The sequence below is a fragment of the Montipora capricornis genome, chromosome 14 (assembly GCF_036669925.1).
Source record: "Montipora capricornis isolate CH-2021 chromosome 14, ASM3666992v2, whole genome shotgun sequence".
NCBI classification, from domain to species: domain Eukaryota; kingdom Metazoa; phylum Cnidaria; class Anthozoa; order Scleractinia; family Acroporidae; genus Montipora; species Montipora capricornis.
This window is the reverse complement of record NC_090896.1, coordinates 4,998,593-5,017,089: the sequence shown is the minus strand read 5'-3', so window position 1 is coordinate 5,017,089 and position 18,497 is coordinate 4,998,593. Positions and strand designations below refer to the sequence as shown.

The window sequence follows — 18,497 nt, the reverse complement described above, 5'->3', positions numbered from 1 at the left end:
TTCTTGAGACACACATGATAATCGTATAATGTACAATTGATGATAGACGAACAAAAAGAGCTTATCTCGCCTCCAACATGGCGGCAATGATGACGTAAAGTGAAAACCACTATTGTACAACGAAGTACTCGGTTACACAGCCTTTTGATGAAAACGATGTTGGAGTTGCCTTTAACTTAATACAAACCTTAATCTCAAATGCATGCAAAGCAGTTGCTTTGAGAACAGTATTATGAATACGTGGGAAGCAGAGAGGGGTCCCCTTTAGCGTCGCCGCCATTTACCAGGTCAATAAGCTCAGATCTGTACGTTGGTCTGCTACATTCATCTTTTTTTCACCATACTCTGTTTTACCGATACTTTTCTTTGGTCACCTACATTTTGTTTATTTGTTCTTTCGAGGAAATGACGTTTCATTCTTTAATATCGCGTTTTCTACTCGAATTGTACATTCTTGTCCTAATTTATGTTTTTAAAACTCACATTTGGATATTTTAAATGGAAATGTAAAATAAAGAAAAAATACTCATCTAGTCTTTCTATGCCATTTGTCGCTAAAAAATAGTTTGATGCTAGTTTGTGCATTACTGGTATGCCGTTAACCGAAAAGTGTCCTTTGGATTTTCAATTTGATGCTAAAAATTGCAATGAAATTACAATACGAAAAACTAAAAAACGACACTAGAAGTCTTCAAGTTCGGACACAACTCTTTCTTGGCCATGCATCTTCAAAAGCGTTGTAAAAAAGTGTTTTTACATTAAAGTAGTCGTCAAAATAAATCAGTTTCATCATCTTTTGTGGCAGTAATAAACCGAAAATCATCGTTTGGAGTTTCAAGTTCCTTTAGATTACTACATTACGCATTTGTTTCACATTGATTTCCAACCAAGGGCTGGTCAGTGTAAATGATCTTACAATACAAATCTCTCGCTCATTCTGTATTAATTATAATCACAAATAAACTACATGGATAAAGGGGTGTACTTTCTAAAGAAACTGTGGTGCCACGTCGGTGGGGAAGTGTAATACACAAATGGGTTTATCAACAAATAAGTTTATATGGTAAATTGATCACCATAAAGAAACTTGAAAGATGACGTTTTGAGCATTTATACCCCTTGGTCAGAGCAAAACCCCATCTTCAATTCGCTCTGACCGGGAGCTAACGGTGGAAACGTCAGCTTTCTCCACGTTGGTCATTCTACCATATCGACTCAGTTGATAAAAGAACAAGAAACTAGTTGCCCTCCTCGTGATTCTACAAAATGAGAAATGAAATATGATAAAACAGGCACATAAAAAAACATGCAATTTAAAAAGCTGAAATAACTTCAAGAATAACTGAGATACGAACCTTTTTTGTGGCTACTACTCATCGAGAAGCCACTAAAGTTGGCACTTTGTAACAGTGAGTGCAGGTAGTTCTAATCTTCGGATAGTGTTCGGAAGGCACGGTCAGGTTTCGATCGACACCGATGCTTGTTCTTTGCATACCGTAGCATTATCTTGAGAGATTGTACACGATATTGTTCAAATAATCAGAGGAGTGATTTTCAATTTTCATTCTACTTTACAGTAGTAGCCACATGTAAACCTCGACTACCTATGTTTTGTAATAAAGGACATGTTGAATCGAGGACTCAGCTCTTACAACGGCTCTCGTGATTGGTTCATAGAACAGTGGGCATAAAAGTATACAACGGAAACAGTGGAGCCTAATCCTTGACAGACAAGAGCTGCATCCTACACCGGTCCTATGAAGTTAGGGGTCGTAAAGAGCTGCCAGGTATCAAGAGTTTTAAGTCCGGCAAATCGACTATCAGTCGATTATTTATCGGGAATACCCGAAAGAAACCCGAGTGCTCCTCACAGTAGTCGAAGCCACAACCTTCGGATACGTTCGGATGCCCTACCACTGAGCGATAGTAGACTCGTGGGAAATTAGGCGACTCAAAGAGTAAGCAGTATGAAAACTGATGCAAGTCACCTGAATTTCTGTTAGGAGCACTGGGTTTTGAACGATAATTGTTTATGATTTATGACACCATACATATGAGAGATTCATTCGAGAAAAGGCAAAGCCACGGGCTTAAAAGGCTTGTGGCCAGGAAAAAAAAGTCACAATTTTATACAAGAAAGAGTAATTTTAACTAGCTTATAAAAATAATTAACAAAACTCAATTACAAACATGTAGTCCTATACTAAGATAATGGTAACAAATCAACTAACAGTAAACTTGGGACAATCCCAACAAAATATCAGAAGTTCATTAGAAATACGCATTCTCTATAAATTAGGCTTAAAAATATAGTTTTAGTTTCTTTTAAAGTTACTAATAGTAAGACTGTTGCGTAGATTTAAGGGAAGGTAATTCCAGATAGAGGTGATAAAGATGATAGAGAGATTCAGCATCGCGTTCACTGGAAGCGGTAGATGCGTTAAAGGCAAATGCCCAAACGGTGAACGTTACTGGTTGTCATAAAAGCAAGACAATTATCTGATCCTAACTTTTCTTTCTCTTTTGATCGACGTCTGTCGCAGACCGGCAACAAGTGAGCTCCATTTTAGCCGTTTGTCCTAATCGTGATTAAAAAAATCTCTCTATACTGAGTCATCTTGCGCCAGACCACAACACCGGCAACTGCAAGCATGCTCGATTTATAATCGATAAATGCATCTCGTCAAGGAACATTAGGTATAATTTGTGATCGGGGACAATACTTCCCGGTCTGCCAAGCTGTAAGTGCTTCATCTTTCCCGGTTTAACCGGAGATCTTGTGATCATTTTTCGTCAGGTGCACTCAGTCTTGGGGAAGTGCCTTGTGCTTCCTCGATGGCACTGAAACACGCAAGAAAATAAGAAATAACTTTAAACAATGTTTTGCCTATGCGTCAAATAACACGTGTAGTGAGATGAAGTTCTGTGACATTAAAATAGTTTTGGTCTGCGGAAAATTAAGGGGATCAAAGTGTGTAAAAGAAGAGGCTACAGGTAGCCTTCATTCTGCAGGTCTTCACTTTGGTCAATTTCAGGTTCAAAGGTCACTAACCGATGTCACTTCCGAGCCACCAAAAACGACCGGAGGTGAAAACACGTGATCACTCATCACTGTACTCGAATACAAGATTTCACCATCCATGTTTCTTCGTGCAGGTAATGTCATCTACTCTCTTGTTTGTGGGAGAAGGTGGTCTTTGTCAACTCCTAAGCAACTAGGCCGCGTGTTCTAATTGTTCAAATATTCGACACTCACTTTGCCTTCACTAATAATTGGTACATTGAAAATTCCAGAGTAAGGATTAGAGATTCAAGACAACATATCACCATGGTTGTGTTACGAACAACGCGTAAAAGAACTTTCCTCAAGCCGGCCTATTACATTTTTCAAAAATTCTATTCTATGAGTCTACAAAGCTGTATTCCGTTAAATGATTAGTCATCAGGGAGTTTAAAGGGAACTTAACCAACGACAACGGCGATGGCAACGAGAACGTCACAAATTTGCATATTTAGTAGGCAAAAACGATAGCTTTGCACGCCTTGCACGTGCGTTTTTCACTTCCGTCCATTTCTTTGCCGTCGTCAGCAAAACAACAACGTGAAATAGTTAAATTTGAGGTTTTATGAAAGACATCAGCACTTGAAGATAAATTTCATTTTGTCCTCTAAATTAAGCGCCGTTCCGACAAGTGTCATTTTTGAGGAACTACCACACCCTTGTCAAATTAAAAAGGTTGAAATAGTCACGAAGTGATTACAATAACGCGAATTTTGGGATGACGTTTTCATTCCCGTGATCTTCGCCGTTGCCGTTCCTTCAGTTCGGCTGATCTTTCATGTACCGGATCCGAAATAATTAATGTCCACAAAGCAAAAGAACAAAGCGAAGAAAACAATACCTAATTAGCAAGGCCTAATCGAAATAACAATGGTTCTTTTGTCCTCCGCCATTTTAGTCCGGTAAATGAAAGTCTATTCTTTAAATCTCTTAAGAAACCACGACGGTTACGGCGACGAAAACTTCACTTCAAAATATAGCTTTTGGATAACTTAAAGGCCTGGCCAAACGCTCGCAACGTTTCAAGGCAACTTCTTGCAACAATGTTGCGTGAACGTGGCCAAACGAGTACAACATCATTCAACATCTAAAATGTTGCACGAGAAATTGGACCGTTTTCAAATTTGATCCTACATGTTGCAACATATCGCAACAGGGTGGCCAAACGCATGCAACATGTTGTGCCCAACAACGTTGCGAGTTGTTGCCTTTAAATGTTGCGAGCGTTTGCCAGGCCTTTAAGAATTTCGCGATTATCCCATCTCGCTCATGTTGCACAAAGTGGGGAATGAATCTTATAACTGGACTGGTACGGAAGGGTTTGAAGGAAAGAGAGCTAATTGAATGCTCACGTTGTCGACAAAACCCTTGATCCGAACAACTGTTAAGAATCCCATCTGGCCGGAGGCAAACCAGTTGCCTATTTACAAGTGCAGCTGAGAAGTTTCAACATCGCTCTTCAACAAAATCAAACGGATGTTAAAGAAAATGTTGAAGCTGTTTGTCTGGGCCCTTATGAAACACGAAGTATTGTTCACAGAATTCAAAAACGTTCTATGCAAGGTAGGCTAGAAGACACATGCTTGGCAAAGCTCAAAATACAAAGGAAGATCAGGGGATAATTGTTTACAGAACTCAAATCGAATAGAAAAGTACTTTGAGAAGGCTACAGCTCGTACCCTTGTGCTGGCATCGGATTATTATGCAAAGTGGGTTTGTCGCCAACAAAGCAATTATGCCCTTGCATCGTGGTATTATACTGATTATAATGGTACTCTGAAACAACAACAATAATCAATAACAGTAATCATCATCATCATCATCATCATCATCATCATCATCATCATTATTATTATTATTATTATTATTATTATTATTATTATTATTATTACAAAAAGCTACAGTGCTGACCATCAAAAAAATCCAGTGATACAAATATGGAAATAAGGCATTCAGGGAAAAGAAAGGCTCTGACCAGTGTATTTACACACATTTATTTGTGTTTTTGTTGTCTTTATTTCTAGACGCGAGCGCCTAAGCGCGTGTTTTAGTTGAGGAGAAGAACAAGGGGCACTTTGTGACGCTTATTAAAATTAGCGTAAATTTCCGGACATACGAATCTCTTCACGATGTGGGACAGATACCGGTGAGTTTTTAAGACATCTAAAGAGCTAAGAAGCGATTTGTAATACGAGGAACATTTCGAGATTTGTAATACCAGGTGCATTTCGTGATTTATGGGCACGAGTGATGTTTTGAAATTTCTCAAAAGGCGAGTGCAATTTGAGAACTTTCAAAACATCACGAGTGACCATAAATCACAGAATACACGAGCAAATTCATACGATTTTTTACTCTATCGCTTTGTTTCCATAGCAACTTCCGCATTGTACTTTTAACCTCTTTTTGCACTCTGTAACCCATTTTTGCATTGACGCCCAGGGGTTCCCCATTAACGAGTAAAATCGTCTCGCGTTAGACAGAGTAAAATACAAAGTCCGGCCGGTTTCGGCCGGTTTGGACCCCAAAGGGTTATTGACCAATCAGAAACGCGATATTTTGTTGAGTATATAATAAGTGTAGAAAATCGTATGAACGCTAGTGCATTGCGTGATTTATAGGAACGAGTGATGTTTCGAAAGTTCTCATCACTGTTACCTATAAATTGCGAAAATTTCGTATGTTAGTTTATTCATTACATACTCAAGAAAATTACTCCACCGATGTGCTTTCATAGCAACGTCCGTATTGCACTCTATAGCGTATTTATGCATTCGTCATTGAGCGTCAGGAAAGCTATAACGCTATCCAATGTTTTACTATATACTAAAATAATTTATCTAATTTGATGTTTACGAGGGTCTAATGCAAAACAGGGAACAAACACAGATCGTAAGATTGCCTTAAATTCAACTTCTTACCGACTTTATGACATTGTATTAATGGTCTCTGACTGGACGGTTGGGAAAGGGGAAAGTTGAAGTTTCCATCAGCAGATGCGAGAGGGAAGGGGTTGTCTTGAGTTGCTGCTGCCTCGTCCAACTGCGCAGCGGTCGACTCATGACCTAGCATAGAAAAAAAAACTATTTGAAGAAGGCAAATAATTCTTTAAGCTGCTGTTTTCATTTTCTCCCTTGAATGTACATATCTTCTAAAGAACGTAAGCTAAGAATTATCAATTACGGATCGGCAAACGTAAGTGCTCACTTTTTTTTCCCATCTCTCGCATAAACCTATAGTTGTACCTGATGTTTATGAAGTTCAGACAGCTAACCCATCAAATACAACTTGCTGTTTAAAAGAACTGAAATTGACTGGTGTTTTTATTGTTGAAGTATCCTTTTGAGTAGTATTTTCTGAACATAATGAGTGAAATCTGGTCTCTTTATTCGACAGGCTCACTGAGTCGTATTAGGAATCGCATACACTGTACATAGCAATCTGAAATTCAACGTGACCTGGAAGGTAGGTTTTATACTTCAGCTTTGTTTTAGTTCGTCTCCATTTTTCCGCTACTACTATCCGCCAGCTTAAGCTGAACCAACGAAGGAAAGTCGTTTTACATAGTTTTATCCACTTATGCCCAAGATTCCACCTATAATTAGGGTAGAAGCACACCCAGTTTTGACATCCAACACGAAGTGTCCCTTTTAGTCTAAACATTTGCTACCTATTTCCAACAGTAAGATAAGGGTAAATGTTAGCGTTTTTTTTATCCTAACTTGAGGAGCATCATTTCGGGGACACTTTGTGACTTAAATTGAGACACGGGTGATGTTGAAGTTGGGGAGAAGAAAAAGAGGACACTTCTTGACGCTTATTGAAATCGATTTCCATGAAATTAGGGTCATATCTCTTTTCATCAGGCTTCGATTCAAGTTCCTTGGTGCAGACGTCACAAAGTGACCCTTTAACTATGACCTTAACCAGAACCAGAACCGCAAAGTAATGCATGGGACGTTCTTAGGCTTTATGTAAGCCTCGGCTTACTCTTGCCGCGGCTTACATAAGACGCGAACACTCGTATAAATGGTACAAAATCTTTCTCAAGCCGTAGCTTATCCTGCATGAACTGGGAATTTATACTCGTATAAAAAGTTCCTTTCGCGTATTATGTACGCCGCGGCCAGAGTAAGCTGCGGCTTATTTCTCTCGTATAAACGGCCCTATTGTGATGTGTATGAATGTATGGATTGCATTGTGTTAAAGCTTACCGAAAAGTCGCAACTGTGGAAAAGAGGTACTTTGGGCAGAAGAATCGGCGCATATCACAAAATCCTCGCTTTCAAGATCCAGTGAATCGGACCCCCATTTGTAAATCAAGCGTAGACTCAAAACCTTCCCCGCCTTCGCTGAAATATTTCGCGCAGTTAACGTTAGCGGACAGTGGGTGACTTGTGACTTTGTCAGGTCGATCAATTCCTCGCTCATTTCACTCCCCAGAACTTTCAGCATCTCGGAGAGGTCTTGCTTCTGGAAAGAGCACAGAACCACCCGAAGGTTATCGGAATCCTTGTCTTTCACCGTTGTCGTGGTGACCCTATGGAAAGGACTTCTGCATTTTCCAAAGCTTTCCCAACCAGATTCACGTAGCATAATCACTGACTGAAACGCTCCAATTTTGTGAATCTGCCCGCTAATGTGAACGCTGGCTAAAGCGCGCAGTTTGAGTTCACCTTCAGACTCTTTCTTCACGTAAACTGTCTGAAAGAATGAATCCCGGTCGTACTGCGTATTCTCTCTGGTGAAGTTGACAGGAGAATTAGGTGAGTCAACACTGACTACAAATTTCACCAATTTGGATGCATCGTACTTGGCAAAATCAACGAGACTCAGTGAAACGTTCGCAAAATCTTGCAAAAAGACTTCGTCGGCAAATTCCATTTGATTTAAAAATATCTCCCTCGTTCTCTCAAAAAATAATTCCAACCGTTTGTGTAATCTCCTGTTTTTCGGGCAGTTTTGAAAGAAGGGCTTCAAAAACTCCAACATGGCCAGATTTGCTAAGCCTTTACCCCACCTTTTAACTTTGGACGTGCATTTGTCGCTGCAATTTTTTAGGCACAATGTCTCTAGAATCTGGCTTACGTCACACATAAGTTTTGTGACAGAGTTTTCTCGTCTAGCATCTCCAATACTGGAACTGAACGTTGCCAATGTTTTGTCCGATATACCCCACAAGCCATTTTGCTCTTCACGATCGGTTTCGTCGTCAACAAAGACTTCCTTTACAATCTGAATCAATTCGGGAACAACGACCTTAAATTTCTCAATAATGCGGCATTCTTGAGAAGACGAACAGATCTCCTTACAACCTTGTACAAAGCAATCAGGTATCTTTCGTTGCATCCTGAAAGTTATATACGAAACATGGTTTGTCGATGAAGCTGCTCCTTCCAGCCCATCAGCAGTTCTTTCCATCTGGAGGCAGCAATCCCTGAACAACATCAGACATAGCGCGCGAACCTTACTGGCAAAGTACCTCTGACGTTCAACGCTTTCATGTTCAAGGCCGCCAATTTTTTTCGCAAAGTACCTTATATGCTTGACGTGCATCTCACCTCTTTTAGTGGTCACTCGGTAATCTAATAACAATAAAAGAGGTATAACAACTTAATGATAACGATTCTCCTTGCCGTTTTAAAAAACTTGAATGGGCGTGACTGTTATCTTTTTTTCTTTGCCACACCAAAAAACATCACATTTCATTTAACTAGGGTCCATTGTTTGACAACAAAAACTTGGGTGAACGAAATATTTCTCTTTGCAGACCCGATGAAAACTGGTAAAAACAAAACAGTCAAAACACTTGACTCTTTTACAACTTTTTTATCATTACCAGGAGAAGTCCTTATTTAACTTGTTTATATGAGAAGGATGGTGTTAATGGCATTGAATGTTTCATGTGAGGCGAACGAGTGTCGAAATAAACGAAAATAGATCTCTTGCTATAAATTATGTTGCTTAATTCATAGGTTTTTATAGTGTTGAAATATCGCTTAACCTTGTTTCAAGCCCTGAAGGGCTTTTCTGAGGAAAGCAAGACTTTCGAAAACATCAGTCTGCTTTAACCAATGCACGATTACTTCCAGTTGGCACTCGTCGTCACTCCACTTTTCTTTAATTTCATGTAGTATTTTTTCAGGCAACGTCAGCGCTTCAGCAATAGGAATGACGTTAAAGACCTCTCCATTCACACCCAAAAAGCCTTTAACGTAACCATGGAGATCTGTAACCAAAAAACCACACGGCATTTCAGCAAGACATTACCATCCGATGAGGAATTTTGCAGTGGTCGCGGCGGAACGACTGCAGACCAGGTATCATAATAGCGTACCCTTATAATATATCAAATACGTCGTTCATTTTACAACCTCCTAACTTACCTAATTCACAGAACTTTCTTTCCTTACGGTTTTCGTACTCTCCCGTGATAGTTATTCTCCCACACAGAATTCTGACTTGTTTAGGATTCTCGAGCTCCAGTGGAACCTTGATGGCATGCCCTGTGCTCCACCAAGATGTGGAATCAACGACGACACGAAGTTCACTGCTAGAACATTTGTAGTCTTCTCCAAGACAAACAGATACCTTAAGTTCTTCCTGATTGTAAATTCGTCTATCATTTTGCTCTTCGGTGGAACGCACCATTATTTCTCTGAATCTTTCGCGTTTGAGTTGCGCCAAGACAGACTTCTCATCCTCTTTGAAGAATGCTTCATTTTTTACATCCTCACTCACAAACACAAGCGCAAGTTGGTTTGGTATATATGTCTCATTGAACAACACCAACAACGAGTAATTAAATGATGATAAGTTTAGTCTGCAGACAATGTCTTTTGTCAGAATAAAAGTCTTTTTTATGAAGGCTCCAATAACTGAAAATCTTTCCGTTGTGATGAGAAGTTCGTCATCTGTTTGTTTTGTTCTGATTGCGTTATGAGTAATGTCTCGCCAAACGATCGTGGTAGGCGTGGTCTGCATTCCATGCAAAATGACAACTTCATCAAATGAAGAAATCTTCGCTTCCAAACTGACTGTCAACTCTACTGGTCCCTCGAAGAAGAGACCATTGGGTTGAAGATTGATTATTGCTGCACAGAACATGACGTCATTCTCAAGGTCACTTTGAACTAAGAAACCATAGTACTTAGCGGGATCTTCTAATGTTACTGTTACAGTTACAGATCTTTCAACGGCTCCAGGAGGACACACGAGTTTGACTCCCTCTCCAGCCACTGTACCACCTTCTCTTGTTATAACACTGGACACTGAAATCGTTTTTGTCCAAAGTGGAGCCGCCCTCGATTTTGGTGAAACGCCTTCTGTATGGAAGTAAGCATACAAAGATCACGACGCTGTTGTACATCACATCACAACTACACATGGACGAGTTTATTGAAATTTAGGAAATTGTAAATGGTTCATGAGATATTGCGTTTGTTACCCTCTGACTTTTCTGTCCCTCTCTTCGAATCGGTGGATTCCCTTGACGAAGACTGTAAGGCAAGACAATAGTCAGCATTAGAGCGAGGAGCAGAGAAATTAAGACCAATTCGTAATCCTCGTATTTTCGAAAAGCTTGAAGTAGATAATATTTCCAAGCATTCACCAACTGAACAGTAGTAGTAGTAGTAGTAGTAGTAGTAGTAGTAGTAGTAGTAGTAGTAGTAGTAGTAGTAGTAGTAGTAGTAGTCGTAGTAGTAGTAGTCGTAGTAGTCGTAGTAGTCGTAGTAGTAGTAGTAGTAGTAGTAGTAGTAGTAGCAGCAGCAGCAGCAGCAGCAGCAGCAGCAGCAGCAGCAGCAGTAGTAGTAGTAGTAGTAGTAGTAGTAGTAGTAGTGGTCGTAGTAGTAGTAGTAGTAGTGGTCGTAGTAGTGGTCGTAGTAGTCGTAGTAGTAGTGGTCGTAGTAGTGGTCGTCGTAGTAGTCGTAGTAGTCGTAGTAGTGGTAGTAGTCGTAGTAGTCGTAGTAGTAGTAGTAGTAGTAGTAGTAGTAGTAGTAGTAGTAGTAGTAGTAGTAGTAGTAGTAGTAGTGGTGGTGGTGGTAGTAGTAGTAGTAAGTAGTAAACTTTATTTAAGTGTCAAACGTTCTAGCGTAAATACACTAATTGGTGACACTATAAATAAATAAATAAATAAATAGAAGAAAATAAAATATAATATATATGTGCAATGTTAGTAACAATAGTAATAAACAGATAAGAGAGCAGAGCACACCACCACAAAGCAATATCCATCAACATTTCGCATAGGAGCTATGTCACGATGTTTTGGCCACATTATGGAAAAATAAAAAGAAATTAAAAGCTAAAAGAACGGTGGAGACCGCTTTTTTTTTAGAAAGACTTTATCAGCGAAAAGAGACTATTTACTGTCTTCTGTTCAACTTGTTACGGGTTTCATTACTGGAAATAAAAAGGATTGGGCAAGTTTTTGTCATAGCTAAAGATTCTCTATGCGTGACTCTCAATAAAATACAAGTCTTTATCTTTTTGTGGGAATCGTTCGAGTTGAAGTGATTAGGACGGATTTTTCAAGTTGCATTAGTTGTGCATTTTGAGCAAAAAACTGCAAAATACTCGATTGACTCTCACCTCATACAATTTCTTGTACTTCTCCTCCTTTAATTTATCACCAACGTCTTTTGCAAGGGTTGGCAACGAGCACAGAAGGTCTCTTTCCTCCTGTCTTGTCATCGTTTTCTTCTCTTCCCATTGCTGTTCGTAAAACTTCAATGCTTGGCATTGATATTCCTTGTAAAGTTCTTTCTCATGAAGCGACTTGCACAGATCCAAGAGTTTTGAAAGAATATCTTCCCTTTCGTTTTGAGGTAACTGCTGAAGATCTGGAGATTTCCAAGCCATTTCGTAAAATCGCATCGCTTCCGTCTTGTAATGAGTAACCGTTTGCTCATCTCCAAATTGATTCAACCTGTTATTGATTTGATCTATGATTGATCTGTTAGCATACGAGAATTCTTTTCCATCATCCCATAAGCGTTGGTAAAATTCCAAGGCTTCTTTCTTAAAGACTTTTTTTTTTCTCCCCTGCAGAATGTCTTCGTACCCCTTCACGATACGGTCTCGAACTTCACTGTGGTTGGCATTTCCCAAAGATTTCTCGATCTCCCATGCTTCGTCGAAAAAATCTTCAGCTTCTTCGAATTTACCCAGATGTTCGCAAATCATGGCTAACTGAAATGCACTCCTTGCTGTGTGGGGGTGATTGCCCAAGATATCTTTTCGGATCTCATATCCATCCTTGGCCGGCTTGTAAGCATTTTCGGAATCTCCCTTCCACATGTATGCGTTCGCAATGTTCCTTTGAAACAGCGCCAACTTCAAAATTCCAGAACGTTTCAGACTTCTAGAGAGCTCTAGGCCCTCTTCATAGCATTTGATCGCCTTGTCATATTGCTTGAGGAATTCATAAACTGTTCCAATTTGACCCTTGTAGAACCCCAGATCGACGTGATTATTTGTACCAGAAAGTTCTTTCCTCATGTCGTAAGCTCTTGTGTAAAACTCCAACGCTTTGTTGGGAGAACCTTGCCTGTTATAGCAGTTTCCAATCGCATTTAAGCATCTTGTTTTACTGGTGTGGTTCTTCCAGAGTTCCTCCATAATTTTCAGAGAACCAAACAGGCTTTTAAGAGCTTTGGGGACATTTTTTTTTCTGTAGTAAATCTCTCCTTCGACAAACAAGTAAGAACTTCTCGCTACTCTGTAAAGGTGGCTGGTTTTAAACTCTTCCTTTACTGTTTTCAACGAATCTTCTGCCAACTTCAGCACTTCCATGGCAGTTTTCCATCCTTCCTGACGAAGAACTTCCAGTGCCTCAAAGCATCTCATCTCTGCACGGGATAAAGAGCCTAACACGGTAGGAACGTAATTCAGTTAGGGTCAACTAAGCCAGAATAGTTTACGAACAAGCAATGCCTCAGCTGGATGTGTCTCTCCCAGACACGTTCGACTTCATCGATCTCAAAGACTCTGCACAAAAAGTAAAGATTGAGATAACTCTATTTTGGTTGAATTTGTAGGCAGTGTGGTCTAGTGATTAGGGCGTGGTACTTTGATTCGGAGGTCCCGTGCTCAAGTGCTGCTCTTGCCTCTACAATGGGGAAAAAATTCCTTGGGTTCGTCTTCAATATACCGGATCCGAAATAATTAATGTCCATAAACAAAAGAACAAAACAAATGTGACAATACTTAATCAGAAATTCTTAATTGGAATAACAATGGTTATTTTGTCTTGCCCCATTTTAGTCCGGTATAGGAAAGTCTACCCATTCCTTGGGATAGTCAACAAAAACGTTACGAAAACATCGTTAATTTAACCCGAGCGATAGCAAACTATTTCGCGATAGCTGTGGCGTGTTTACTTCCCCCTCCTGCAATGTTGTTAAAAGCAAACAAATTATACAACCAGTTTGGGACGTACAGCGTATAAAATTCAACATTACTGTACTTGTGGAGAGGGGAGGGGAGGGGTGAGGGGGACGGAGAGTTGGAGGGGAGAGTGACTTAGATTGATCATGCACATCACGAAATGTCCCAAGAATTTTAACATCCATTGTAGCTGATGTTGTTCTGGGAATTGCCTGTTCAAGTTCTCGGCTGCGCTTGTAAACAGCCAACTGGTATGCCTCTTGCCAGTTGTTGAGATTCTGAGAGTGCTACTAAGTGCTACTGTGACCAAAAATTCAATTCTTGTTTTTCTTTGGATTTCAAAACTATTTTAACTAAACACCATGCGACCAAAGTTTAAGCCTTGATTTCAAAAAGGCACCTGTTTATTTTAACTGGAATTTTCCTATTTAATGGTTCACCATTACTAACTTTAAAATCTTGAGAGAGCTGAATCGGAGAAAATGAAGTCAAAGACTCGCTAGTTTAAGAATGCAATGCGTGTGTACACAGCAGAATTAATATGCACCATGGGAGTTTTGGGCTTTCAGACTTTCAAACTTGCCTTTTGCATATATAATAACCTGTATTTACACGCTGAAATTTTAAGCTAGTGGGTAAATGACGTCACTTTGCCCTGAATCCAAACCTCTGAGGTCCAATCAACTGTGAGTAATGGGGAAACGTGAAATCTGAAAATTACTTTCCAAGTAAACAGCCTTTGAATAAAAGTCAAAGCTCAAAATTTTGCTAGTCAGGTGTTTAGCAAACACAATTTCAAAATCCGAAGAATAAAAGGAAGAGATTTTTTTTATCGTAGTGGTACTTTACGAATACGTTCTGTTTTTCTGAGTAATTTGTTTGATGGGTCCTGCAAAACCTACGAAGGAAACGATCAATAGACCATATTCGTATTCCCAGTATTGGACTGGAACTAGCTTGCAATGGAGGCTAATGCGGGGAATATATTAAAAAGTATTTGCATTTGAAAAGATTTCCCCGCATTAGCCTCTATTGCAGGCTAGTTCCAGTCCAATACTGAGAATACGAATATGGTCTATTCTTGGTTCTCACATGACGTCACGGCCGCCATGTTGGAGCCCCTAAACAAAAAAACAAAGGCCATGTTGGAGTCACGACCAAACCATCCAGGAATTTAACTATATTATTATGCAAACTCTTTCGTTTGTTTTCGTTGAAAAACATGGGTGTTGATCACGTGAGTGAAAGCCAACAATTAAGTTAACATTTTTCCACAAATCCCATAATACAGTTCATATTATTTGTATATGGTAATCACATGATTTCGAGTGCAATTTGGAATAATTAAGCAAAAGTGACTTTTGTCAAAGACTACTAAAATTGCATGAGCCCGTAGGACTGCTGCAATTTGTAGTGTTTGAAAAAATTTACAACTGCTTATTTCTTCCAAATTGCACGAGAAAGCCCTCAAGGGCCACGGGTCAATAGCCCATTCGGCTTCGCCTCATGGGCTATTGACCCGTAGCCCTAGCGGGCTACGGGTCTAATTGTTAATTAGCAATTATTCAAACCTGCTTTATCCAGCCCTATTCTCATGACTCATAAGTTAACTGCGACTCACACTAAATCAGTAACATCTCACCTGTTTCCCCATCTTCGTCGATTGCCTCTGTATACGAATGGAAAATTTTTTTCCTTTGACCCTCGTCAAACATTGCTTCGAACAAGTAACACACCATGATATCGAAATTACGTTCCTCCGGAACGAGTTCGTAGTCAGTTTTAAATCGTACATCTAAAGCAAGCTCGAAGTTAGATTTGTCACGATCAAATTGCTCGAACGCTTCCATGTAGTCCTTATCTAACAACGAAGCACAATTTTTCATTTTCTCAATATACAGTTGAGAAAATCTGTGTCTGGCTTTGGTGTAGACCTGCTCAAAGACACGACTGCTTCCAACACTTCTAAGAAAGCTTCGCATCAAAGGATGAATATCGTATACCAGATGGCCTTCCTCAGAATCAGGCTTCAGAGAAAGTAACTCGCTATTCCTCAAACCTTCAAGAAGGATGGTTGCTTCGGACATCTCTGCATCCAGCACAGAGGCAGCTACCTCTAAGGTAAATGGCCTACAAAAGAGTGACAAAGCAATGGCGGTGTGTCGCAGCCTATCACTAGGAAGGAAAAAGAACATCTTTCTGAAGCAAGAGAGTTGCACCTGATCAACTCCTTCACTTTCATAGTCCCAATTATCGCCATCCTTCTTGAGATCTTCTACTGATGGGACTGAATTGTCTTGGAGTGTGGTCGCTATGAGTTCTTCTTCTATGGCTCCAAGAAGCGTTTTGACGTCAGCTATCTTTTGTCTAAGAATTGCTGCTAGGCCATTGAGAAAAAGGGGCTTTCCCTTACACATTTTCACCAGTTTATTCATTTCATTGCTTTCCTTCAAGGAAGTGCCACTGGCTCCTTGGAGAATTTCCGTGGAAATCTTTACCTCCAAAGGCTCTATCTTCTTGTGATCCATGACCCCCTCGAGAGAAATCTGTTTTCGTTCATTGCTAGTTTTTTCTTCGATTCGGAACGGTTCTCTTGATAGTAACACGACCTTTACTTGCGCCTTACTTTTACTGTCCTGAAGACCACATAGCCTGTGGAGAAAGCCACTGAATTTTATCAAACATACGGGAGCGCTCTTGACAGCACCAGAGAACTGTTCCACATTGTCAAGGAACAAAAGTACATGTTCTCCTTCTCTTAATAGCTCTTGAAACCGTTCAATAACCGGATTATCGTCATAATTAATGACCGTCTTCTCGTTGTCTAGGGCAAGCATGATATGGAAATAAACGTCTTTCATTTCCCTTTTTTCTCTTAAATCGACGAAAATGGACTTCCCTGGCCATTTAATGCAAAGCTCTTTGCCAAGAGTTGTTTTTCCAACCCCGCCTGGTCCATACAGATTAAGGAAAAGTGTAGTCCCTGTAAGCTTCTTCATGATATCCTGCAAATCGCTCTCTCTTCCTTTTAATTCATCTTTTGGCTTTGTCACCTGATTGGGAGATATAACATGTCAAAATAATTTAATCCCAGTCATAAGAATTGAGTACAACTTTACACCTGACTCGCAGTAGTTCAGTTCAGTCCAGTTTATTATTTTGCCATAAAATAAGACATATATTTACATTATGGGCAAAGGAACCCAGAGAAGCTTTGAAGTTTATGTAAAGAGCTACCTCACAGTATATACTCGTGACATTGAAAAAAAAAAAGACTAATTTAGCTTGCCGATATCATTGTCCCTCAAATACTATAGTGGTACTATAATAAAAAATTAATTCTTCTTTTTCTTTATATTTCAAAACTATGTTAACTTATCACGAAGTGACTCAAGTTTCAAGCCTGGATTAAAAAAAGACACCTGTTTATTTTAACTGCATTTGTAAGCACCACCCATAGGAAACTCGTGTATCTCGAGATGCGCAGAACGAATGCGCAATAACAATAGCAGGCTGCGCAAATATAAATACGCAATTACCATACGCCAAGCAGCTGCAAAGCGGGCTTCCATCTAAGTAAATGCGTGTCAGTCAAGAACTTCTGTAGATTTCTTACGAAATAACTCTTTTTACGGTCTGAAAATATTCTTTCTTGCTTTAGAATCATCAAGCCATTCGCAAAAAGAAGAGATCTGCACGGCTGATCACATTCATGCATATTACAAAACAAATGTGTTTTCGACACCTCGAAAACTTCATATCCAGTTACCTTCGAACGGTTGCGTTTGAAATTCTCAATCCTTTGTTTAATTCCTTCCTTCTTTGATGCCTTGGGGGCAACAAAGGTCTCCAAAAGTATAAGATTTTCTTCAGACAAAAGCCCCTGGTTCGCAAGAAGCAGCAGACACGAATACAAATCTTGGTCTCCTTGAACCTCGAACGATCCCTTGAAGGTATTCTTTACAGACTTGACTACAGCTTCGAGCTCTTTATCCTCCAAATCTCTGGTGACGTCTCTCATTAGTTCATTTAAGCTGGAAGGGAAACCTTCGATTGCCGATACTGGCTCGGGTGATTTCGACAACGCCATACTTCCCTATCTTCGCTTCGATGCAACCGCGTTGCTACGTAAGATATTTACTTAAATGAAATTTATGCGGAAGTAGTAGCGTGGAACAGACAATGAAGACAATTAATTCGAAGCTGTCAGAAAATAACAAAGAATATTTGAAAATATTTGTCTGAGATGTTGAATCAGATAACCATACATGTAGACAGTATGTCACCTCAGCGCGCTTGGCTGAGAATCCGTCAGTGATTCATGTTAAATTGGAGTTCTTTCGTCCTCACGATTTTCTACCCACTTGATGGAATGATGTACGCGCAACCCATGCAGATGGAGTAATTGGCAGTTCATGACAGACAGACAGACAGACAGACAGTTTATTCTCTAAAACATAAACAGGTTTACAGAGAGGTATAATGAAGACTTAATGAGAAAAGGGCAAAATAGTTAAACTAATACCTTGCCCTAACAGTTGGAAACATATAAAAATTACCTAATTAATTAAGTGGATACAAAAGAATAAAATACACAGTACACACACATGCATAAAAGCAATATATAAATTAAATATAAATTAAATTAAATTATAAATTAAATTAAATATAAATTAAATATATATAAATTAAATATGCACTTCATGCCAGTCCTTTTGAACGATGTAAATCGATGATCAGCTTCTTGTTACAGATCAGGCAGCCCATGCAGGTTCAAAAAGGCCTCTCGAACCGAAAATTGACTGGGTTTTGTCATAGTATATTCATTGAAATGGTCATGAAACCCGACAAGTCTTTTTGTTTCATGCATGTTTTTGTCTGTATCTTTGGCATTGACGGAGTAATTAAAACAACCCTTTTTCGAGAAGATAACCAATGAAATCTTTCGGTTAAATCATGCACAACTGATTTGCGAACCCGTGCGAAGCGAAAACAAAGGACTGTGCAATGTCACGGTCAATTCAACATCGATCGCGTCAACATTGTT

General features: G+C 39.5%; 1 protein-coding gene across 1 annotated transcript; it reads right to left on the bottom strand.

Annotated features, from left to right (window-relative positions):
* Positions 1–751: 751 nt before the first annotated feature.
* Positions 752–17,612, bottom strand: LOC138033453 (uncharacterized). The gene is made up of 10 exons (XM_068881195.1): positions 17,220–17,612; positions 15,093–16,503; positions 11,654–12,930; positions 10,509–10,560; positions 9,448–10,386; positions 9,066–9,290; positions 7,276–8,646; positions 5,983–6,126; positions 4,741–4,837; positions 752–2,841 (listed from the first exon to the last, which is right to left on the bottom strand). Exons 1-10 carry the CDS (start codon positions 17,538–17,540, stop codon positions 2,784–2,786), a joined length of 5,895 nt encoding a protein of 1,964 aa, XP_068737296.1. The 5' UTR covers positions 17,541–17,612; the 3' UTR covers positions 752–2,783.
* Positions 17,613–18,497: the final 885 nt, after the last annotated feature.

Coding starts and splice junctions, on each gene's coding strand:
- LOC138033453 (XM_068881195.1), bottom strand. CDS start 17,540: ATGGCGTTGTCGAAATCACCCGAGCCAGTATCGGCAATCGAAGGTTTC. Junction 12,931..15,092: donor CGACGAAGATGGGGAAACAG/GTGAGATGTTAC, acceptor CTACCGTGTTAG/GCTCTTTATCCCGTGCAGAG. Junction 10,561..11,653: donor AGTACAAGAAATTGTATGAG/GTGAGAGTCAAT, acceptor CTTGCCTTACAG/TCTTCGTCAAGGGAATCCAC.